General features: G+C 36.9%; 1 protein-coding gene across 4 annotated transcripts in view; it reads right to left on the bottom strand.

Moving 5' to 3' along the window:
* Positions 1-24,717, bottom strand: part of CUNH15orf41 (chromosome unknown C15orf41 homolog) — a 123,494-nt gene extending 98,777 nt beyond the window's left edge. Inside the window, exon 1 of one of the 4 annotated variants that reach the window (XM_027642283.1) lies at positions 24,428-24,717. In XM_027642283.1, coding sequence (XP_027498084.1) covers positions 24,428-24,528 — 101 coding nt within the window. In that variant the 5' untranslated portion in view covers positions 24,529-24,717. The remainder of the gene's footprint in view (positions 1-24,427) is intronic. The other 3 variants (XM_027642280.1, XM_027642279.1, XM_027642281.1) reach the window with 3 other exon arrangements.
* Between the last annotated feature and the right edge of the window lie 1,716 nt (positions 24,718-26,433).

Genomic DNA, 26,433 nt, shown 5'->3' with positions numbered 1-26,433 from the left:
AAATTCTAATTTAAGATAGGGAAGTCTTACTCTCACTTTCAAAAGGGAACAGAGGCACAAATGGTTTGTTCAGGTTTAAACAGACAGTATGTATAGGCAGGACCATATAAAGTTACCTCTAAACCAAACAGCTGAAGAATCAGGAACAAAGTGTAGATTAATGCAGTGCTATATAAAGACCTTACTAGTTTGTCTTATCCATAGCTGAGCTTCCAACATCTTTGCCGTAACTCTGTATTTGGAGCTTGTCTGCCCAGTGCAGCATCTGCATGACAGCAGTAAGCTGAGCCTTGATCTTTGGTATTTTACACATGGGAATGTTCACCCTCAGTACTCACCGAGACTGAATGTTACAGCTGTAAAAAAATTATAGCAACAGAAACTAATACACAGATTTATTAAATTAATGAATTACAGACAAAAGTAATTACAATATAACAAAGAATTTAAATATTTTATCAAAATAAGTATTATTTAAATAAATATTTACTTAAATATACATAATGTAACACATAGGTCAGGAGCTACATACCACAATGCCTCCCCAAATGGTGTAGCATCCAATTATGAAAATCTTCAACATGCACATGTAATCATTAGAAGTTGAACAAAGGAAATTAATTAAAACTACATACTTACACAGGCTATACACATACAGAAAGGTAAGATATTTCAAGTTGATTTAAAAAAAAAACCAACCCTGCAGGCCATAAATAAGTTGGAATCATATGGCCCCCTAATGGCTCTCAACTATTATTATCTTGCAGATTTTACATGGTCATAGTGGTAGAACTGAATTTAGAGAAAGATGTGGAAAAATCCAAAACAGGACAGCATTTGACCAGATTTCTGGTTTGAGTTCTCTCTCACTGGTATATAATTTTTGTGTTTTTAGGCTATTCCTTGTATAATAACTGCTTTTATTGTACCATTATTCTGATGAACCCACTGACATATCAAAAAGAATTAAGACCATTATCCATCCTTTTACACTCATGACTTAGTGGTGGATTTGGCAGTGCTAGGTTAATGGTTGGACTTGATGATCTTGAAGGACTTTTCAAAACTATATGTTTCTATGATTCTTGTCCATCTTATTTCACCCCTTGGTGTGCTTGGATTTTGACCCTCTACTTCCATTTAGTTCAACACTCCTCTCTGATGCTTCCAACTGTTCAGATAATTTAGGACTCAGCACGAATACTAAAAAAATCATTCCAATAACAGTGCAAGTTGGCTATATACTGGACTGCAGCACAGAAACTTTACCACTGTGACAAAGAGAATTATTTCAGTAACACTATTCAAAAAATTTCAAGCCTTACTACCAAATGATCTTTCTCCTTCCCCAGGAGAAGTGGATTTATATCTTCACATGGTTGCTTTCATATTTCTTCTAGTTAACATAGTTCCTGTCTTAAACACTAAAATCACTTATCTGACAGTGTTTTCTAGCTACAATTCCATTGACACAACTTCCTGGTAAAATTAAATATCTCTTCAAGACACAGCTGGAGCATCTATTGCAAGGTGCCATTGAGTGAACACTGAAACATCATGGTTTCAGAAAGGACTGAAAAAGGCAGTATTATGTACCTGGAGAGTGGACAGAAATCATGAACATGCATTTGTATAGCAAGACAGCATGATCACAACTGCTAATACAGACAGCAGGGATACTACCATGGAAGCTATCACGACTTCTACAAAAGCAGCCAGGCTCCATCCATCCTCTGATCCTTCTATACAGGATTTCAAGGCAACAAATGAGCAGACAAGTGAATATAGCCGAGCTATCCAGGAAAACAAACCTAACACTGAAAATACTTCTTATTCAAAATAACATTTGAGTGCCTTCCATGGAATAAACTTTATAGTAAGCTTCATGGCTTACTTCAAGGTTAGGGATATAGACATGTTTGTGTCAAGCAAGCTCTTTTGTCGAGAAACAACTGTTAGAGCCAAGGTAAAGATTTGCTGATTTTCTGATACAAACAAACAAAAAACCCCAAACTCATAATTCTGAGTACTACCTAGTTAAAATAATTAATAAATTAACTTGCTACCCCTCTTGTAGAAGCAAATCTATTTTCGGGAAAATACGGAAACTTTCCCCTTGAATTCTGTAGTGATCACTTTGTGGAAACATTTTCTTCCGCAATTCCAGATGGTAATGAATCTAACTCCCAGAGCTCTGTTCAAAGCAACGAGCCTCACTCTTCAGATATCCTCTTTTTCATGTACACTGGCATCCATAATGAATCAATTTACCTTTTGTTATTCTGTGTTGATGTCAGTGGCATACTTCCATCTGAATGCCTGATGTACTTTGTAGTCTTGTCAATACATAACTGGATTTGGGCAGAAAACTGTGAAATCTAAAATCTGCCTCAAAATGCCTATGTTTTTAGAGATAAATAAATTTATTTTAAAAAATGAAGTGTAATTTCTAGGTCCCAAGTGATATAAAGATATAAAAATTTACTTGTAATAAAAAAGGGCGAAAGTATTACAGATCTCAGAGAGATCTGTAATACACAAACCCTACATTTAAAATGGGATGCCCAAGTCAAAGTAAGTCCAGAACAAGTGATAAGAGAAATTATCTCTAAGAATTTAGAGATCAATCAAGCTAAAAAGACAACTGCAAGTCTGGTGCTGGAAAAAGAATATGCTTTCTGATCATTTAATATTTAAGAATAAAATTTAGACTATTCTCTTCTAATGAATCCCAGGATTTGGTAGAGGAGGAATGCTATAATCCCTGGAGAGTTTTTCAGAAATGTTCTGGTTTGCAATGAGTGTTCATATATAAAGTAGTAACATATAAGTTAGTAGTTTATATAAGCAGATTAGTGCTTCATAACTAGAGTTGATATAAAACTGGCTAAGATCCAGCTAGTAATGATGAAAACAATTTTATTGGATCAGTTCATCATCTCAACAAAGCAGGGCTGCAGATCTAGCCAAGATTTGGAGAGCTGTCCAACTTAATATTTGCTACTTCAGCCTCACCAGGAGAAAATCCAAACATAACAAATTCTGCAAATATTATATTATCAGCCCTTGCAAATAATTAATTCTTTAGGGATAAGATAAAATTTACAGTTTTTTACTTTATTTTCTGAGATTACTGAAAATATGAAGTTTTAGGTACAAAACCAAGTTTCCACTTGTTTCATCTATTTTTTTTTTAATGAGTTTCCTTTCCCTCATCTTTAACTCCACACTTGTGGCCTAAAAAAGGAAGAGTAAAAACACAGGTTTACATTTAATGTATTTTACCATGGAACAAAGGAAGAGTATCTAGAGAGATTTTCAAAAAGAATAAATTAAGAGTAAATATGAACTGCAGTATTTAATCCAGAATTATTCACAAAAGTGTAGACAAGCAGGGGCAAAGTGAAGTCCATTATGAGACAAATATGTTAAATAGAATAGCTTCATTGCTTTCTTTTCACAAAATGGAACATTTCACCAAATGATAAATATATGGATAAAAAACTGACTGTAGGGGCACGAGCTGTGTTTCCAAAATTCAGAAGCTCTTACATGTAAAATCCCAAAGCAGCAGTGTCAAACTTCCTCTGGAAAGTAGAAATTCATGTAGTGGGAGAAGTTGTCTCTTTTCTTTCAGTCTCCAGAGCGAGTATGTAGTGCTAGTCATATCCTTTATGATACGTTGTGAAGTAGACATTTTTATTAATTGGAAAAGAACTTCCCCCTATTTAAAAATACTTTCACTAATGCAATACTGAGCTTTAAAATAAAAGTAATAGGGTTAGAACAGTGTGGTGCTGCCATGTTGGATTAAGAATCTAAGTGAGGAAAGAAAGATATATGTCCAACAAATTTAAATGACTGGTGGTGAAAGAGGAATTCTCCTCACAGCTATCCTCAAGTTCCAAAATGTGCGTTTAAAATATATTTTTCCTGTTACATTATTAAAGACATTAAAGAAACTCAAACAGCTCTCATCTTCTGTAATGCAAATGCTTTGGAACAGGGACTCCTAAAGGAAGCAATGTTTATACCGCTAACCGGTGTTTATGACATGCTAACCGGACCATCCTTATATGTAAAAACTCAGTCAATAATGGGTTACAAATAGCATTGTTTCAAATGCATAACACAAGCATGGATGTGTAAAGCCTCCAGGCTGTCCAGAACTGCAGGATGCAGGCTAATAAGGACCACAGTTAAACCTGTAAATGCCAGTCCGATGCTCAATTTCCCACCTGAGAGGAGGTGACAATTAGTGGATTCTCAGAATTTCTTCCATGCGCCAGGATTGTCAGGACAAGGAAAAGGCTTCTTATCAGCCTGAATGATGCCACATGAGGATCTAGGAAGGCTCAGGAATACCAAAGGCCTACCAAGGCTTGGGAACTGTTAAGCTTATACGCATCCAAGCTATGAAGAACATGGCACAAAGGAAGTACACTGACCTCTAAGTCACAGCTTTAACCTCTCTTCACTGCAGTCTTTAATATTACAATATTTCTTATCGTTAGTATGCTTGTGATCTCTCCCTGAGTGAAAATTCTCAAAAAGTAGAGTATTGTCTCTGTATACATTTGTACTTTATCATTCAAAAATCTAACATTGATTTGTTGGAAGTTAGTGAATTACCAATTTAAGCTAAATCAATATACTTGTCTATATATATGTGTGTGTGAATATATGTGTTTAAATCAATATATGAGTTTGAATTAGAGTAACTAAGTCACATAAAAGTACTGAAGTCTTTAGTTACAACACGGTAACTTCTATAAAGTGGCCATCTTCCAATTTTACAGCTTTCCAGCTACACCAGTTCGAGTCTGGAATACAAAACCAGTTTTATTATCTCTGCATAGGAAGCCTTCCATACAATGAAGCATTATAAGTAGCTACTACTTTGGGAACTACAAAGTCAATACAGTGCTGTTGAGGAAATACTCCCATGATAAATATATTACTATTATAAAAATGCAGTTAAGTGTATATATCTATATATCTTTATATACATATATATGACAGGAAGTACCTGCTGATATGCTCATTTTGGACTAACTACCATTACATTTAAAATCAAGATAAAATTCAAGCTCATCTGGAGAATGATAGCACTAAACAATTTTGAAATTCTCTGATACCCACTTCAGTAAACTATACAACAGCTTAACTCAAAAATTTAAATACAGATTGCTAAAAATTGCCTTTGCCTTGAAGTCAATTTCACACCTTTAGGTAGGATCAAAAGTAAAACCCAAAAGTAAAAATTCTGAGGAAAAAGATATCCTGCACTGCATTCTTACACTACACAATGATAATTAAAAGGTTAAATTCAGGCATGTTCATACAACTTTGCTACCTATAGCCAGGGTTATGAGAATAATCGTATGACAAAACTCCAAGAAGGCTACTTGAGAAGAGTCATCACTTCTATGACCTTGACACTGGTTGGTCCCACAACTTCTATACAATTTAGTGATGTGAGAGAACAGATGATGGTGCAATACATAGAAATGGCAGCATTTAAAATTCATAGTAGCGTAAGGCCATTACTTTTCCCACTGGGCCACTTGAACTTTAATAATGTCTGACCTAGTTGGCCAATAAGTTCTAGCAGCAGACAGAGGAAAATTGCCAGTATTAGATACTGTTTGATTTTTCATTTAGAAAGACTTAGAAGTTCCTTTAAGAACACGGCACCAATTTTTCCTGTAGACACCTAATTTTTTTGTGTCCATTGTAACAGCCAATATATTTTAAAACAACTGCAGACTATGAACAATCTGTATCAGATGTGAAAAAAAAAAATGCAGAGGTAAATATAAATTACCAATACAGGCAATGATCACAAAATAATACTATCTCTTCACAGAGATTACACCTTCTTTCACCCACACCACAAAAATCTAACTTTCAACAGAAGTAATACAACTGTAACTCAAAATATGCCATATTCAAATGATTACAAAGTATTTCTGATCAATCTCCCAACACGAAAAGTCAGAATAAGGATGCTATACCATTCTCATATATATGGTTATGATGAGAAGAGCAACATTATGCTTTTACAGTGGATAAACACTGGAACACAATATAGTTAAAAACACAGGAACAGAAGAATAGCAGTTCCAGTCTTACTACCTTAGTAAGCAAGTAGTGAAAATAGACAGTAATTTGCCCAAGATACGGTTTTGATATTTTTTTTACTTTCTGGAATTAAACAGCACAATGCTTGTGGCATGAATGTTTGAAATCTATTTCAATGTCAAACCCACTCTGACGCCTTTTTAATTAAATGCTATTTCACTAATGTTTCTATTCCATGAAAATATAAAACTATTTTATAAGGTTCAATTTTCAAATGGAAAAATATTTTCAGATGTAATACAAACCCAAAATATATTCACAATAAAGGCTTAAAAATACAGTGTCAGTGCTAAAACATGAAATTAAAACTCTCCAATATTCTGAAATCAGGCTTCAATGACTATTGAATATTACATGGTAGAAATTGTCTGGTACCCTTTGAGTATCTAGTCAGGGAGTCCACTGACAAAAGAAACTGATAGGAGTCAAATAAGGTTTGTCTCCCTTATGCACCCTGATAATCTCAGTACTTATCCTCCACATCTCCATCTCCTGGTATTCTCAAAAATTCTGCTTTTAAATCTACCATTAAATTTTTTAGAAAATTAAATTAAAAAAGCAACGCTTGTGACTAGCATAAGCAGATGATTCACTATGTCCTTGACCTCAACTACTCCAAGTTACCTGGCAAGAAGTAAAGTTTCTTAATATCCAGTGAACATATCCCAAAGCAGAGGCATACAGCAGCACACCAGAAACTGAGATAAAAAGGCGAAACATCTGCAAATGACCCATTTCCACTTAACTGCACATCATTCACACTTTCTTGCAATTTACTTCAGTTAAGACTGTATCAAAAATGTTTGCAAATTCGATGTTTTTATCTTAGGACCACAATCTAAACGTCAAACCATCAGACAAAACTGCACAAAACTAGTTGCTATCTGATGTTGGTTGTGCAAAGAAAGATGTTCCTAGGGTGCAACAGCAATGGAGCTCAACAAGCAGTTAAGGCAAAGAAGATACAGTTTTAAACCAGGGGTTTATCCCTTACCTTTCCCATCTGCCCTCCTGATAGGGCCAAAGTCTGTGCATTGAAAAAATACTCACTTAGCAGGCAAAGTGGAAAGAAATATTTGAAACTGGAAAGCAATATCTGAAATACTTATTTTTTGATCATCTCCCTCATTTTGTTTGGATAATTCTATCATACTGCTTCCCCTTTTGCCCAGGAAAAGAATCAGATCAAGAGAAGTCAAGGTAAATTTTTCAGACTTCAACATCAACTTTACTGATTGTGGAAAAAGGGGACAATAATTGTATTTTATAGCTTTTTTTCCTTCAAACTCTACTGTTTTGAACAAACTAGATGTTTAATTTTAGAAAACAATTTTTATGAATGAATGGCAATTTGAAGCTAATTAGACCATTGATTTTACATTAAAAAATTAGCCTGTATGTAAAAAGCATATTCGTGCCAATTTGAAACTAAATAAATCCCTAAACTCCCTTAAACAATTTGCTTCTAAAAATATATAATCAAATTTAGAAAACTATAAACTATATTTAAATTTATTATTTACAAGCAATTAATTACAAAGACAGCCAGGTGGCTTTCATTACATAAATTACTGTTAATGACACTTGCCTCATGCTGCTACTGTATTTAGCATTTGCATGCATCACATGTCAAGCACACACACTGTTGCATAGCTATCTCCAGGGTAAAAAGTGAACACCTTAAGTCAAAAAAGCTTCCAGTTATCCAATCAAAACTGTAAATTTCTTAAACAAGTCAAGATCTTATTAATGTTTCCAATTCATGACATAATTTAAAAAATATTGAGGCTATAATTTAAAGACTAAAACGTGGATGATCCCAAAGTGATAGCTTTCAGTAAATTCCTATTTTGGGAATGATACAGATTTAAGGCAAGAGGTGAATCCATTTATAGCTAGTCCTCTTGAGACTTTTAGTCTTAAGCCCTAATCAGTTTTATCATTTAAAAGTTTACAATTTTAAAGCTATTTATACTTATTTAACAAATCCAAAGGGAAAAAAAGAGAATAATTCTTATCTACCTACCCAACAGTGCAGTACTTAGTCTTGTATACATAAGTTATTGTACCATGCATGCAGATATTTACAGTCTACCTTCAGACCCAGCGATATAGCTTACTGTGCAATAGAGGGAATAAATTAATTTAATTCCACTACTTACTTCCTATTGGAAAGATGGGAGAAATGTACAAGCAGGAAATTCAGCTATTCCTTTTTATTAGTGTTCTCCAGCATTCTTTTGTTTAAAAAAGCTGTCTAACTACAACTGGCAGGCAATATGAAGGGAACATCTAACAAGAGGTGACCACAATATTACATTAGTCTATCCTAAAACTTCTCAAGTCCTTTCCACTCCTATCAACAAGATTTTCCTTTCCCTTCCTCCCCTTTCCAGAGGATTCTTTTTTTGAGTGTTCTTCATATTGCTCTGAAAATGCATACAATGCAATTTCATGCATTTTCCTGCAATGCTGCTGAAAACAGTTGACTTTCCAGAAGGACTCTTACTCCATCCACAAACAGAACCAAATCCTCTCTGATGTAAACAGTCAGTAAGACTGACTATATAGAATCACTTTCATTAAACACCAAAATTTGACCAGTTTTGGTAGAATGAGCCCAGAGGCCTTGATAAATAAATGTGGAAGGCAAGGAAGAAGGAAAAATAGTTCAACAAACACTTGTTCTATGTTAAAATAAACTGAAGATGACCTCAACATGCATCAAGTAATATGGCATGATTTATTGACAGTTCTTAATTTTTTGTGAGTTATCAAAAACATAATAAAAATACACATTCATATGAGAAAGGGGTTAAATAGACTTCACTGGAATTCAGTGAAATTTGACTGCTATTATGCTCAGGCAACTTTCAAAAAGGCCTCTCATAAAACATCCAACTCTATCCTCTCATATTTGAAGCCTTAATATATTAAAGCAAAGCAGCACAGGCCAGAGAGCTGCCTTCTCCTTCAGATGAATTTTAATTTGTCCTTCACATTTAAGTATCAGCTCTTTGTATGTTCCCTAACTTCTAAGAATGGCAAACTAACAGAACTAGGACATCAGAAAAGAGTGAAAATTGAGAAGGAAGAAAAAATATTCTCAACTGGGCTGTTAATATTTCTGTATGTTAATCAGTAACTAACAACATATATAACATATATACATTATATATGACATATTTTCATAAAAGAATGTGTATTCTTACAAAAGTCAAAAAGTCAACTCCACTTTTAACTAAAGGGCATCTGAACATGTTTCCCCATCAATAACAGGGATGTTGAGACCAAGTTTATAGTTTATAGAAACCAAAAGATTCACAGGGAAGAAGGGGGCCAAACCATAAATTAGTACTAATTTGGGGTGGATATCCTTTCTTTTTCAAAATTCTCTTTTTAAGAGTAAGCAAAAGATCTCTCTATCAACTTTCATTGAGAAGTAAATGAAATTCATTTAGACAGTAAAGCTGCAAGGCCAAAAATGGAAAATATTGCATGAATGTAATTTTAGCACAACAAATAGGCAAATACTTTCTTTTTTTTCTTAACCCCCAAAGTATTTTGTTAATGCACCACTTTCCACTAAACCAACTGCAAACAAATCTTTAACTTAAAGTTATGGCTGTTCATATGTAATCTGTTACCTGGATTTCCAAAAAAAAAAAAAAAAGGCAGAAGGCCTCTCTATCCACCTAATCACCATATCAATGACACATGCCACAACAGAGAAGCACTAGTTTATTTGATTGATCATGGTAGATAAACTCCAAATAACAGAGAAATTAACAAATGCTTGACATTTGCTCAACATCCATTATTCTGACACCGCTTTCAGGATTTCAAAGCCTGGGAGTATGCTTAATCAACATTCATATTCCCTAGTGAGCTACAGGCACCATATTGCGCCCCGCCTTACTACTGATGAAAACTGCATATTGGCCATTTCCAAAATGTTCTGGGACTCCACGCAGGGCCCCTTCTCTCCCTTGTTCCTGTTCTGCAGTTTTCTTTTAAACACTTCCAAGACAAAAGCATCTGCCAGTTTTTCTCTCTGGGGATGTATGCAAAATGAACTTAACAGTTTTAAGGCAGGAGAAACCCTCACATCTAAATTCATTCATAGGACAGAAAAGGGCCTAAGAGGCCTCTCTAGGGACAAAACCCTGCTGAAATTTTCCCCGACAACAGTGGGAGCTTTATAAAATCTAAGTCCAGACAATTTCCAATTCAAATGCCCAGCATAGCATGACCTTTGTCAGATCTATGAGCCCTAGATGCACCCACTATTTTTTTATTCTAACCAGCACAGACATTAGACAGGGCACTACTGCTAAGCAGGAGGTTGAATATTTGCATGCTTTTCTATTGTGAAAATGTAACAGTGACAGCACTGTGTCGAATTCTTTTCCCCTTAGAACTTTAACTCCATAGGAGAGGCATAGCTGACAGATGACTCTCCCAACATCTGTGTTATGTACACTGCACAGCTGAGGAACCTTGGATCACTGTCACGGCTTCTCAGAGATGACCTACACCTTTCTTATATCTGCACATGATCAAAAAAGTAAAATAAAAATTTGAAAATGACGTTTTATTAAATGAAAAGTAAATATGGCAAGAAAGATTAACATAATTTAGTCATTAAGCTGTTCACATAGCAGTTCACCATATGTTGTATAAATGTCCTATACAAAATAATTTATCAGACCTGACACGTTGCACATCATATTGTATTATTTAATATGCTTACTAAAATTTCATGGATCAAGCGCCACTTCTGAAAGCACACAGAAAGCCCTAGAAAATATTTCTTCATCTTCCATGATTTATTTTGATTGCCTTTTACAGCTACATGATAAAGTGGAACTTGCAAAATTACGAGGTTACGGTTTACACAGCTATTGCTTCATATACTAAAATGTAACAAATAGCTCCGTGTCTATATACCATTTGGCTTGCATTTAATATTCAGAAGCACATTAAACTAAGCACGCTGCTTTCCACTGCATATTTTAATAATTTTAACTGGTTATTTCAGTAAACATCCTGATCTACTAATGCAAAGTTCATTGCAAGAGAAAGATATATCCTTGAAAAAGAGACTAAAGAGCTACGAATTACAAAATAAACTAATGTAAACCAGTAATACATGATACGTGTTGATAACCCCAAATCTGTCTATATAGAAATATATTAATTTCTACATAGTAGCTGAAACATTTGAATAATATTTTTAATAACTGAGATTTAAAATGTTAAAATGGCAAGCATCTATTGTAGATAAATGGACATTATTCTCTACCCAGAAACCTCGAAACCACAAAAATAACAATGTCTGTCACTGGTGAGGTCTGTGTCTAAACAGTAAATTAAAACAAAAAGTGTAAGCAGGAAGCTTGTGGATAATAGTTGTTGGACAACCAATGGAATTTGTTTGGAAAGAAACATTACACACTTAGAGGACACACCAAACAGATAGATATGGCTAAGAAAATATTTAGACTGAAACTATGCATTTATTCCATAAAGGACCATTTCCTTTTTCTCTCTCAGATTAGTGATGTCAAAGGAACACAATACAAATGAGATAAAAAATGTAGTTCAACTTACTTGTTTTGGTCAATAATTATATTCTCCTGTTCCTAATAAAAGGATAAAGGGAAATACATTCCTGTGTTAGACAACTCATTGCAATGAGGTCATTAAACTTGGTATTTGGAATGGAACTTGCTTGGCCTATTCAACTGGTTAATGCAAATCTTCCTTTTTAAGCTCTATAAGAACCAGAAATACAACTTTATTTTTTTCTTGTGCATCCCAAGAAAATGCACTTGGCTAGGAAGACATATTGCTCAGCTGTGCTGAAAACTGAAAGACAGCTGCATTGACAACATGCATCTTATATTAACGCTGTAAATGGCTAATGTTTAACAGCCATATTATCTGTAGGAACATACACTCTCTGCCTATTAGTTATTGTACTCTCTACAAGATATAGCCTCAAAGTGCACATCTGCATTCCACAGAAGAGATGCAATAAAGAACTGGATGTTACCAGTATCAATAGAGGACTGATAACAAGTTCAGCCATCTCCTAGCCAACCACAAATAGAAATAGAGATACATGATGTCTTTATTGTTGCCTGGGTTCTCAATTAACAAGGAGGAACATTAATTCAGTCACAGGAGTGAGCATTACCTCCATTCTGGTCATAGTTTTTATGTTGTCTTTGAAACAGTTTCAGACAAGCTGCATTACACAAAACACTACCTTTGTTATCACATGGGTCTTACTCAAAGGAATATTTTACAACGTTTTGCTTTCTGTGAAAGAATAATGTGTGCTATCTTAGCACATTTTTATTCAGTGTTAAAGTTTCTGAAGGTATATGGGAATCCAGGCCACCAAATGCTTCCAAGACCTTGCAGGCCTAAATACAAATATGCAAATAGAGGAGAATCACCCAAACAATAAAGTCCTCTTCAGCACTACATCCTGACCTGAAGCCATTTTGCGACACTTGCTTAAACATTCTATGCAGACAAGAAGGGTAAAGCAGGGAACTGAAGTTCAAGAATTCTCCAGCCTAAAGCAAAAGAGACTGTTACCATCAATCAGGCTACTGCATATCCTGATGTGTGAACTGGAAGCCATAACATATCTCATTCATATCACTATCATACTCAAAATGTTATAGACATAAGAATTAAAAAAAGTACAAAAAGAAATCTTAAGAGAAATAAAAATGCTTTAGTAGCTTACAAAACAGAAGTTTTCATCCGAAGTTGTTCACAAAGCAGAATGTTTTTCCCAAAACAGGTGCAGGTTCCTGTTTGGTAAATTTAAGTCTGCTGACAAGAAGTTCATTTACTTTGAATTCTTCATTTGAGATCTATGGACAACAAAGACTCCATGAGATACAAGCTGAAAACTAATGACAGAGCATGCCTATGGGAGTTTGAAATCCACATGTATGGTACCAATTAGTCAAACAAACAAATGAACAAGGCTTTTAACCATCACCCGATCAGAAGAACACAGAACAGTATTTTTCCACTCATAGTTCAGTGTTGTTGGTTTTTCTTGGAAACAATATTCTATCTGGTTTATCTTAGAAGACAATTTTAGCAGGATCAGTTTCTGTATTCCATATTCTTACAGAAATTAATTCTTAGCATTATTTCACTCAGTTTTGAAGTGTAATACAAGTTTCTGAGACTTTCACATTGTAAATGGATGTTACTTTCACCAGGAACTTAAAGGAATAAACAATTAAAAGATTACTCTCATAGAAGCATATATGTTATTTTATTAAGTGATGCGAAAAGCCATAAGGGGCATATATCAGCACTAAAATGGTTGTAGTCATTAATTTAAGTAATAAATCAGAGATCCTGACAACAATGACAGCAAACAGATGCTAACAAGAAAATGTATTATTTAATATTGTCATGTGTTATAAAAATGTAAGTGTTTAGGACACATCTTAAATTTTTATAATAATATGCATTTAATACATTACTGTTTTGACACATACAAGAATCAAATTTATAGGTCTCATTCAACACCTGCTTTCTCTTCTGTGAACACAGAATGGATTCCTGAGGGAGAAAAAGCTCAAGAAGTAAATGTTCCAGATAGATGTGTCCAACAAAATCGAGTTGTTTGTCTTGCTGTCTTGAAGTAAATATCATAAGCACTGAATCTCGCTAGGAAATACAAACCAACATATTTGCCTTTATGTAAACAGATGTTTTCCCTGAAAGTTCACAGGAAAATCAAACAACTATGAAGTTTATCTATATGTATGGACAGCAAAAGATCTCATCATTTGCTATGAAGTTAAAAAATAATTCTGTACAGTCCTTACATGCAGAATGTCAATACTGAATAACTGTCAATGAGTCTGGTAAGTTATAAAAATAGCAGTTTTATTTTCCATTCTGTCTTGTTTTTTTTTTCTTATATTAGTTTACATAATCCTATGGAATGCTATAATTATTTTAACCAACTGCATCACTCTCAAAAATGCCAAAACCAAAACAAAATCTATGTTAGCTATTAAAAACTTATATATTCCATTCCTTGCATTCACAGCCACCCTTCTCTCTGGACTCTGAAAGCCAGACACAGCGATCATCTGATTCAAACACTAACACATGAAAGTGTAGGAAATTTTTGGCAAGCCCAGCCATGCAAAACAGAACCCCTGTGCAAACACTGCATCTCTGCTGCTGTACAGCCTGCTGCATTAGGTCCCTCTGCAGGAGGGTCAATTGTTTCTAAGATAATCCCTGCTTTTTCCAAACATTTTTGTTTTGCTTTAAGGAAACTATTTAGATAGTAACACACCTGTTTCATTCTGATTTTCAATCAATTTCTCCAGTTATCAGCACAGTTCCTTTCTTGGAAGTGCTTCACTCAATGCTTTAAAACACTTGAGGAAGCAGTGATCAGAGTATGAAAACTAAATTTTCTTCATTAAATCTACTGAAGCAGATATTAAAAATGCATTTAATATACTGGGGATGGCTGGTGGGCATCACTGACTGTGACAGGCCAGTTACTGATGAGCTGCTGTCAGACGGCCTTCTCAGCAGGGATCTGTGTCTAAGGCTGCTGAAGGACAGCAATATCTTCCCTTGTGTGTAAGCTCTATTCATCTCCCAAGTATTTACTAAATCACAGACCTCTGCACACAAACCCAGTGTTTCGGCGCATGCTAACAAATGATGGATGGCCTAGTCAATTCGTTATGTCCTGAAAGCGTGATTTCCTGCCATTCCAATCATCAAACCTCTAGAGCCTTCAGAGCTGATCAGTCCTGGAGAATATATTTTGCAGGCTCTATTAAAGGAGTAGAGGTTCTTTCCATTAGTCTCAAACTTTTTTTTCCCCTGGCTGATTTAAAGAGAACTCCCTCCTTCCCACAGCACCGCTGCTACCACTCTTCCATGTGTATTCAGCAAATGTACCTTTAGTATGTTAGTAAAATAGCACTCCTGTAACACCAGCCAGTTAAAAAGACAGATTTTGTTTGTGACTACTATAAAACATGACAATCTTTTATTTAAATTCACCTATATGTCTTTATTAAGTAACCTTGACAACCCCAAAACATTCTGTAACTTAGCTTTTTTGATCAAATACCTTTTGCAGAAACGGAGTGCTCAAAAGGACCCGTTTTCTTTGTATTTGCCTAGTGAAACATATCAGAGCTCTCTTAATTGTGTTCCTCTTAAAAGCATAAGACACTTAGGAATAAACTTCCGATGTTCAAAAGATGGGTTAGCTGTCAAAGAAACAAAGCTTCTAGATTTCACCCTTTTCATAGCAAGGCAATATACTTGACAGTCTTTCTTCTACACGCTAGAGGAGAAATTTTATTTACCTATTCAGTGATCTATAAGAGCACAATATTCATACCTCACACCTCTCATTCTGAAGCACTGAGCTTCAAGTGAAATAGTCCACAGCTGCTGCAGAGTTAGCTGTCTACAATACCGCACAGTTTTTGAAGGTTGTATAACAGATATGGGTAAACTTTAGGTAATCAAGCATTTGGTTACTCTGAAGTGCAAAGACCTTGGATTTCTTTGCTTGCTAGGTGTGATCCAGCCATAGCCAGTACAAACCAATATACATTGCCCTACCATTCACCTCAACCTTGACCTGGAGATTAAACTCACTTTTATTGCACACAAAGGTCATCTGTGTTAGGTCAAAATTCAAAGTCCCTTGTCAGCTAACGTTGATATATTCCAACCTTTCCTACTCTAATGCATCAAATTTTTCATGGTGAGGTCATATTCAGCAGTGTATTCAGCAATTTATCGTGCCATTGTAATATAGCCCAGAATATGATTGTCCAAAAAACAACGCATGAATAAAATATTTTCCATTCCAATGTAACAAATCCCCTCCGCTCATAAAACTCAAGCCTAGACTTGTTTGATGGCTTCAGAAGAACAATACAGTATGAAGCTGTTTCTGAAATACAATCAAGAGTTACCATTTTTATCATAATATTCCTTAAATACAAGCAACATGAATATAATGGTATACTAAAATCCACAAGTCAATTAAAATGCACATATGGTCAACGTTAAAACTTCCACTTCATCCTTCCTTAACAACCACCATAATCTTGCCTGTAAATCTACAGACATCCGTTGGTCTGACAACACCAAGCTTGCTTTAGAATGAAATACTTAGAAAAACCTGTGCCACAAGACTTATATTCCTGTCCTACTGGTGATTATCACATCCATGGAATCTGTGAAGTGTAAAAAAGTACAACCAAATTAAACCACACAGTAAAACCAAAAAAGTACAACCAAATTAGAGCAACACAGTAGTGTACACTGTGACCAAGATAACTTCCACAGCTTTGACATATAATAGAGTTTTCTTTCTTTCCCTTTCTTTTTATCTTTTTCTGCTCTTTTTTGTTTTCTTTTCCTTTTTACTCCCTCTTTTTTCTCCCTTTTATTTCTTTTCTCTTGCATTTTATATCTTTTCCCTCTTATTTACATTTTTCTTTTTTCTCTTTTTCTTTTCTCCCTGTTGCTTTTCTCTTTTCTCTCTGTAATTTTCTGTTTCCTTTTTCTCTATATTTCTTTCTTTTCTTCTGTATTAAACAAGAGCACTTAACACACAGATCCAACAGACTCAGAATGCATTTTCAAATTACAGAGAACTAATTTCCACATCTGCTTTAAAAGGCCCGCTCCAATCATTGTCTTTCACCATCAAATCTTCAAAGGATTTAGGATTGGCTTCTAAGTGGTTTGTATAAATTCCTCAAGGCCAAAAAAGGTTTCCCTTTACTCAGCAAAATGAATTTCACAAGTGTAGTAAGTCCTGTTCTTGGGATTTTTTTTTATAAAATGAACTGTACTCCCATATGGTAGCACTTCGCATACTGGAAGGGGAAAACATTAAGAGGGAAGAAAGAGATTTATCAGTACTCAAAAACTCAGAAAGTATTTCAAGAAAATTCAAGACTAACATTTAAAATAGCTTTGCGTTTTGCTGGGATGGACGACATATGCGGGGATGCTTGTAAGGAAGAAGATGGTTACACTAACAAAAACTGCAGAGAAACTACAATGAACTTCCCTCAAAACTAACTTTCATGTTGATACACACTTATATATTACATCTATTTTTCTCTTAATAGGTGCGAACAATGCAAAAAACCCCTTTCCATCTCTTTCCAAATAAATCTGGAAAGTCCTAAAAACCTAGTACTTACATGTCCCAATGTAAGTTTTCTGTCTAAATTTTGTCTGTTGGTATTAGAGAGCTACAAAAGTAAGCAAAACTATATTTTCCATTCTACTCTGAAAGCTCCCACTGCTACCAGTTGCTAACTTTAAGTAAGTATCTTATGTTTAATTTAATGAATAATGAAAAAGACAAAGTTTTTCTGAGTTTGTTTTGCTGATTTTGTTAATTTCTATCACACAATACTTCATACTACGGGAGAGGATTGGTATTCTTCCTATTTAGGATCATAGCATAAGCAAACAGTTTTTTAGCAAGTCACACCAAATCCAACCAGTTACAAATTCTTTAAAGCTTGTTCACTGACATTTAAGTGAAAAGAGAAACCTGTATAGCCCACTGTCAGCCCTATCAAAGCTGTAATATAGGTTTCCTACCAAGGGTTCAAATAGCAAGAACATCTTTCCAAAGGGAACAATATCAGTTTAGAGCTCACGTAACTACTTTGTACAGTAAATTTTTATTTCATTTCAGGATTATTCTGAATATGCTATAATTTATTGTAGGACACTTCCTGAAACTTGTATACTACTAATTTTCTTTTCAAATAACGAGCCAAGACCTCAATCTGCTTACCTGTGAGGTTAACTGCAGCTTCAGGTACACAACAAAGTTAAAATCATATTAGGTTTTTGCTACATAGAATAGACAAAAACAAACAGTAGTGTAAAACAGTCTAACACAAAAGAAGAAGAAATTGCAAAACTAAAAATTCTGTTTCATTGATGCTCCCGTCATATCCTCCACAATATTCAAACACAGAACCCAGCGCAAAGGATTTGCCACTTCAAAACAGAGAGGGTGGGAATATATCATCTCCCATTTACCATCTCCCTCCAAGTCTCTCTGCACCTCCTGCTAATGTCTGGTTTCTTTTCTCTCATGAGCTGGTCAAGTGAACCTGATGAGGTGGTTTATATAGGCAGAGCATGAATTTATTTTGTTGTTAAGTAGTGAGAATATGGAAAAAAAAGAGGAAGCTTAAAATGTGCCTTTAAATTTTTTTTTTGTGAAGTAAGTTTCTAGCACTCAAAGACAACTTTCTAAATGAGATTTGCTATATCAGTGCTTGCAGAGTAAAGAAAAATGGCCTAGTTCCCCTACATTTCAAAATAATTAATCGACTATTCAGAAGAGCAGGGAGAGCGGGAGCAGATACAAGAATCATGTTGGGTTTGCTATGACAAGAGCCTTTCCGGGCAGAAGAGAGTGCAACTGAATTGTTACACAGCAGTAGGTTGCCTGCTCATAGATACAAACTCCCTGTCTAATAGTCCCTTGCTCGAGTCCTGAGCCTAGAGCTATGAGAGCCACGAAGACACCCATCTGGCCCCTGCTCACAAGCTTCACTGCCAGTCCTGCTTCCTGGGTAACAGCAGGTCCAAGCAGCACCAGAGCAGAGCACAGAGAATTCTCCTTCCACCTCAACTCAATCTGCAGGCTGGAGAACACAGAAATGGAAAAAAAAAAAAAGTGGGCGGGATGAAAGAGAGAAGCAGTTCTACCTTCCTGTTTCCCACCACAACCGTTATGGGCTCAGCAGTACTGCTTGATAATCTAAGTAACTGCACAAAGGCAGAATAAAATTATTCACAAAAAGCAGTATATTTCCCGGTCAATAAAACTGGCTTGAAGAGGAAAATCAGAGGTCTATCCAACCCCACCTTTAAAAAACAAAACTAGAGGCAACAATGACACTGGATAAGAGGAAGAAAAAAGCAGCTGGTAAAAGAACTCTGATACCACACATTTAAACTTCTTTAGGGCCTTAGTTTCAGTATGAATCATCACTGAGAAAGTGATAAAAATGAACAAATAATAAACAGATTGTTTTTTCCAATTTACAGTGTAAGACATTATTGTGCAGATACATTTTTATTAAACGAAAAATCTTGCTGAGATGCTTTCCAGGTCTGGTGTCATTTAATAAAGCATTTAATAATCAGTAATTTGGAGAAAGAGGAAGACAATTACTGAAAATGTGTGTAAAACTGAAGTGATACTACGTAATGAAGAAGAGAGGTCACAAATGTAGAGGAACGTGCACCTCTTGATATGCTCCGGGAATGACTGTGTGCATTACAATAATCAAACAGGAAGTTGCATACATTAAACCCAAATATCCATATTCAAATATCAAGTATATCAGTATGAAGCTGTGCATCATGTTTTCCTCTTGCCTACTGGAAAAATGAAGTAGAAGGAAAAAAAAATACTTCTCTTACATTTATGCCAGGTTCCCTTACCTTTCTGCTGTAAAAAAAGCTCTTCCTGATCATATGGAAGTAAGTTTTCACAGAAGGGACACAAACAGGACAGTACTTCTTTGAATAGATTCACAGAAGAAAAGTGAAGAACTGCACACAGCAGCTGATAAAAGTTCTAATACTTTGAAATCCTAGTACTTTGAAAATCTCTGTAACAGTTTGCACTCAAACAGGCTCAGAAACTAATGCCTCTCTTACAGGAACACAAGTGAAGGTACCTAAAGGAAAGTTAGGCTGGAGGCACCAACTTAGTTTAACAACCTGAATAAAAGAAGATAAACAATACGACTACACAAATTGTGCTATGGGAGAATATAGCACTTCTAAACGCACTGAAATATATTTTACAATAGTTCAATAAAAGAACTTGAAAAGCATATAGATTTTGGAATCACTAAGAGATGCTCAGGGCTACTGAGACAACTTGAACCATAAGAAAGTTTATGGAATCTCCAATTCAAGCACAATCTAGTGTTAGAAACTCAAACGCTCAGAACAGAACCAAACCAGAAAAAAACTCACATAAAAAAATCTGCCAAGATAGTATCATAATGAATAGGGTCAGCAAAGCTTTCACTCTTAGAAAACTTGGTAGACATCACAGGAAGATTCAATCAAGGAAACTGTAATATTCAATCAGAATTGATACAAAGAAGAGCAGCAAAATATGTAAAAGGTGTATATATATGGGAAGGGTCCAGTCATCTGTCAATCATGTTCTACTGGTAAGAAGCTTTAGAAAAAGTTTCTGAGAGAAACAATATATTCTTCCATATACAGAAGAATTGAAACAACTAAAACAGGAACTAAACAGTAAACAACTAAACCGAAGTACTAGAATATCAGTTTGGGTATGAACCCTTAGAAGTTGGACTTTTCAGGATAAGTTAAAATAGTCTTTGAATACAGGTAAAAGTTTAAAGGTCTAACTTACATCTTGTCACTATAAATAGTTAGGGCTGAAGTGATTCTTATCTACAGGATTCTACTTGCAGGTAGCTCTAACTACCATTTAAGGTATAAACACACACTGAACATAAAGAGATTGTAACTTTCTCAGAACATTTCCTGCAATACCCTACATCTCCTATAACCAGCCCTACAATGGGTAATTCAATTTAGACATTAGGTCTCAGTGAGAAGAACAGTATCTCACAGTACCTCAGAAGAACACGAGTGCGTAGCTGAAAAGAAAGCAGAAGAATAAAATACAAAAGTAACAAAGAAAACTACAATTATTAACAAGTAGATAAATTCAGGTGAGAAACAAAGAAGAAAAAGTGGTACACTTCAGAAAAGCACTGAACATAGAGAACGTGTTAAAAAGATCAAAGGAACTACAAATCAGTGATTCAATATTGGCAGAGATTTATTGTGCTTAGTACTCAAAATTACATTTTGATAATCCTCAGGTCATCCAAATATCCTGCTGTTAAACATGAACCTGTTGGAAGACAACTGCTAAGCATGTAACAAATACCTTAGGAATAAAGAAATGAATAATACACTGGTAATTGCCAGGCATGGAATACAAAGCTCTGCACTAACAGAAAAAGAACAGAACTTGATTCCCAAGTTTTTGCAAAATAACTGGATTTTAAGCCAAGTAAACTAAATCCAGGTTGACTGTAATGTTACAGGGTTGTAAAAAAAAATGTCCCAATGCTTGTATAAACAGTATGAGAAGCAGTCTAATTTTGACTTTTTGACATTAATAAGTCACATGGCAATGCTCTTTTGAAGTAGTAATCTCACCCGCTGAAGTAGTTCAACAACAGTAAAGCAAAAACTACCCTGTTAAAAGATTATTTAGATTCACAGGTCAGGTTGGCAGCCACCACACAGCATACCTATATACTGAATTGTGGCAATTGTTTTATGGAAATTACAACTTATTCTTAGGGGCAAATTGCAGAACAAGAGCAGGCCCTTTCACAAAGTGTGAAAGATACTTTATACAAATAAGGAGCATTAACTTTGAGACTTCAGGAAACACAACAACCAAGGGAGGAACCAAGAGATAAGACAGTATTAAAAAAAAAACTGAACAGATATATGCAGAAATTCAAAGACTCTCAAGATCTATGAGGCAGCAGAAACTAGAAATATTTGAAAACTGTCAATTTATGTATTGCATTACCAGTGGAATACTGATCCTTCCCGGGAAAAGATTGAAAGTGCAAGGTGAAAGCAGCTATAACGGATGTTAGTACTTTCCAGTTTGAATCAGCAACTGTTACCATATAATAATGACAAACTGGCTATGGACACCTTCATCACACTGCAAGTACCATGACAGATTCTGGAATATTTTCTTAAAAAGACTGAATTAGAAAGTTGAGGTGAGTGGGGGGTTTGCTTGTTTGATTCTAGCTTTCATAAAGAAAAAAAAGCAGCCAAAAAGTCCAATCAGACCCTTCTCATTCCAGAAGAGAATGATAAAGGTTCTAGATTATAAGAAAATTACTTCACAGTTATAAAACACATCACTGAAAAAGCCTCCCCTTTAAGATGGCACACAAGTTTACAAATCTCTGCAGCTGGCCTCTTTTACAAGACAACAGTTACAGAGAATGCCTGTTCTACACATTATAACATGTATCTATTTTAATACACCTCCCTTGCTGCTAAGGCAGGCAGTGACCTTGGAAAGTATTATTTATCTTCTGCATCTGTCCTGCTATGAGAAATAAAGAAAGAGACAACAAAGAAATACCACTTCCTGAACCATTCACAGAAAGGACATACATAGACCTCAAAATACACTTAAGACAGGCATTTTTGAAAAAGCTATCAATTAATTCATCACTCAAATAGAAGATTTTAGCCTTCTGCCAGGATGGGCAAACAAAATTCAGGAGAGGTCTATAAGAATTCAAAAGAGGGCATTTTCATAACATAATGTGAATAACAAGAAAACAGTGTGCTAAGCCAGCTAATTATGGAAGCAACTACTATAGCTAATATCTGCTTTTCAGTGTTCACCACACCAGCTGCTTTACCAAAAAAATGTTATTTTGTTCCTAACTAACCCTGACCCTGTTAGAGCCTGGTGCTAATAACACCAAGGTTGTGAGTTCAATCCCCATACGGGCCATTCACTTAAGAGCTGGACTTGATGATCCTTGTGGGTCCCTTCCAACGCAGAATATTCTGTGATTGTGTGATCTTACAATGTTAGTTGCACATAGTTTTTCAGGAGTCATCAAGTTCTGAAACAGAGGACTCACCAGATCTTTTGCAGTATCAAATGTGTGGACTGGGAAGTCAAACGTATCAGAAAGGCCTGGTCTTTTTCTGACAAACTCATTTTCCCCATTACAGACCCTCATGTGCTTATGGATCTGTCTTGGCAGCAGAAACCAAGAAACCAAGCAGAAACCAAACGAACCCAAAGTCTAACCTTTTTTCAAGACAGCTTTATAAGGAGACTAGAAAAAGAGAACATGTGTATGCATATGTGTAATGCCTGCGTGCACACACAAATATACATAAACATTTATTCCTAATTTCATTAGTACCAAAGTGGTAAAGCCAAATCTAAGTTCTTTAGACATATGCTGTCACAGTAACGTGGTTTCCAAGTTGCAGAAGTACTGTGCAAGGTGAGCTAGGTTCCCAACAATGCAACTCAATGCACTCCCTAAACCAACCACATTTTTTTACAATCGCTTGTTCTCTATAACAGGGCTATTCCCTCAGTTTGATTTTTAACTACATTGCACACTTTCCTGAAAATGAAAAGATTTCACTGGACAACTGCAAAGCCTAAGTTGGTGTCGGTTCCTCATCCACTTACTGTAAGTTACAGTGTCAGTTTCTTCTGCCACACTTGCAATAAGGCCAGCAAGGCTCATTCAGGAAACCTGTGAATGATTTTTTTATTTTACTTATTTCTCTCTCGTGAAAATAAGCACAGCACCTAACCCCCTACATTCCTCTGTATTATTTCTGGTGATTTTAGAGACAGCACCACTCTTTTCCCCGCACAACCCATTTTGCTTTCCTTTCCAATTCAGCATTAGTAATCCTTCCCCCAAACCTGAAAACAAACCTCCCTTACAACTCTCTTGTTGATAGTAAGCAAATTTTGGCAATGGAATCGGTGCATAGAGCACATCCTGTCATGTGCACCTTTCCATGCTAGCCTATGGTCATTTGCAAATGCTTTGGACAATTCTGAACACTCAGGCATGGAAGCAGATGAATGGCCGTATGTCATAAGACGACCCCTTTTCCAGCCTTCAACTGCAAAGTAGCAACAGGTAGTGAATTATGGGTCCAGAAAGCCCCTTCTGCCTAAGTAAGAGGGGCAGTGGTATTGCAAGATGCGTTCCACCCTTGGCCTCAGCCACGGAGTTACGGCCCGAGCCTTAAGGCTTTATTCACATCAGAAGACCTACTTGGTGTTTAAGGGCCTCATGATGGGACGCGAAAGCTTTCACTTGGACGTGTGGCAGGGTCGGGGGGGAAGCTTGCTTTATTTTGTGCCAACTCCTCAAGTCACGGTGGGTGAGCAGTACCCTGCTCCCAGCGGCAGCTTCAGCGACCTGTCGCTTGCCGTCGACGACCGTGTGCGTGTCCTGGTGATTTTGTACCGTGTGGGGCCAGAACTGGGGCACCGGGTGGGGCTGGCGGAGCGGCCCCCGTGGCCCCTCGCCCGCCAGCAGCCAGCCCGCAGGCCGCCGCCGAGGTCCCGCGCCGAAGGGCGGGAAGCACTTACCTAGGGAACTTCTCCTTCAGCTTCCTCAGGCTCTGTCGGGTGGGCTGCACGTGCCCCAGGAACTGGGCTATCTCATCGTACTGGGCTTTGCTCAGCTTCATGCCTCGCACCGCCGGGGCTGCGCGGAGGCGGCGGGAGAGACGCGGGGCGCGGTCTGTGCCGCCCCAGCCCCGCGGCCGCGCCGGGCGGCGAGAGGCAGAAGGCCAACGATGGCGGGGCGGGGAATCGCGACAACCCCCGGGCGCCCTTTGCGACGAGCCCGGTGCCGAAGCTGCCACGGGCGGCCGCTTCCTGCAGCTCCGCCCCGCGGCCCCTCCGGGGCGGTGCGAAGGGGGCGGTGCGAGCGGCCATCCCACGCCGCTCGGCTCTGCGCAGCCGCCCCGGCGGGCGGGCGGTGTGTGGCTCACGGTCGGGCGGGCCGCCCTGCCCCGGCGGGAGCGGCGCTGGGTGGCGCGGTGCAAAAGGGCAGTGGGGTCAGAGGCGGATGGCTGAGGACGTGCCCGCTTTGGTGCCCCGCAAGCCGCTCCTGCAAGCCGCTGTGGCGCCGGCGAGGGCAGAAGGAGCTGGCGGGGTGGCGCTGGTGCGGCCCCGGCGGCGGGCAGAGGGGGCCGAGGTCCGCTGGGGCGGTGCCCCCTTCGCGGGGCTTCTCTTCTGGGGTAGCGCCCTTGCGGGGTACAAGCTATATTACGGCTTGGAAGTACAATTTTCGAGGCCCTTTCCAAAAGTCACGCTGGAAGGACTGTTTCTTGCTATTTAAGGGAAAGATAAGTGCTATAGTAGCGGGACTGCAGATGCGGATAGGGCCTGCAGCCCTCCACATAAACACAGTGAAGGATCCCGCTAAATTTTAGGGGAAGACCATCCAAGTTTGTGCGTGGATTTACTTCAAAGTTTGTTAAGGCTCAAACTTAAGCAAGCAATATTGAATATCATTTAACTGCTAGTAAATACGTTGCAAGTTTCTGTGCTGGGCATTTTTAATAACTGTTACAACTTCAAAGATAATAGGTATGTACTTCTGTAAAGACCAGATGTTACAGAAGAGAACTGACCATGCATGTGACTGAGAAATATAAATACTCCCTTTGATTTCTGTTTAATTGCATTCATGAACTATATACAGGCTACTGGAGTCCTAACCTTGAGGTTTCAGGCACTTAAAAATATGGATTAAGAGCTGATTTTTTTATTGTTATTTTTAAATTTTAGATTTTGTTCACTTGCTTTCTCTTTTGCAAGCTTTACTATCACATCTTGAGTATTTTTCTGCATCTCAGCCAGAAACTTTGCAAAGTTTCTTGCAAGAGTATAAGACCTGGAATGTCAAGGAAGAGCGAGTATCACAGGTATATCTGCAGGGTCAGTCATTTAGAAATATTTGTATGAGTGGTTTCTTATTGATTGAGAATGCCCAAAGAACCCTCTTATCGCTTGATCCTCCCTGAATTTTAGTGAGTTTGGTTTGGAAGTAGAAGCCTTCCTGGGAACAGCTGTTTCTGGTAATATAGTCTAAATATAAATGTTTGAAACTCATCAGTTACCTCGGAGTATAAGAAAATATAGTGAAGGTGAGCCAAATTAGAGATTCCGTTCCTCACTGCAAGACCAAAAAATATGTGAAATTGAAAAAAGAGCATTCTTTTAATGAGGATTGTTATTTAACGTAAAGATATTTTGTTTTCTTTAGCTCTATCAAAGAGTAGAGTAGGAGATAGGTGTGTTTGAGAGGGAAGGGGGTGTTTCTTTCAATTTATTATCCACTTTAAAGGCCCATAAAGATATAATTTTCTTGAAACATAGAAAAGGTAATTTTTCCCTATCTTTCCAAACATGGCAATTATGGTTTTTTCTTTTGAAATAGATTTAAAAGAAAATAATTAAATGGTCTTTCACTACCACTACTACTGCTCCTTTAGAAACAATCAATAGTGCTTCTTAAAAAAAAAAACAAAACACAAAACAGCAAACAAAATTTTTCTGTCTTCATTGAGGGATAATTTCCAGTA

Source organism: Corapipo altera, unplaced genomic scaffold (assembly GCF_003945725.1).
Source record: "Corapipo altera isolate COAL_440 unplaced genomic scaffold, ASM394572v1 23b, whole genome shotgun sequence".
NCBI classification, from domain to species: Eukaryota; Metazoa; Chordata; class Aves; order Passeriformes; family Pipridae; genus Corapipo; species Corapipo altera.
This window is presented reverse-complemented; position numbering and strand designations above follow the sequence as displayed.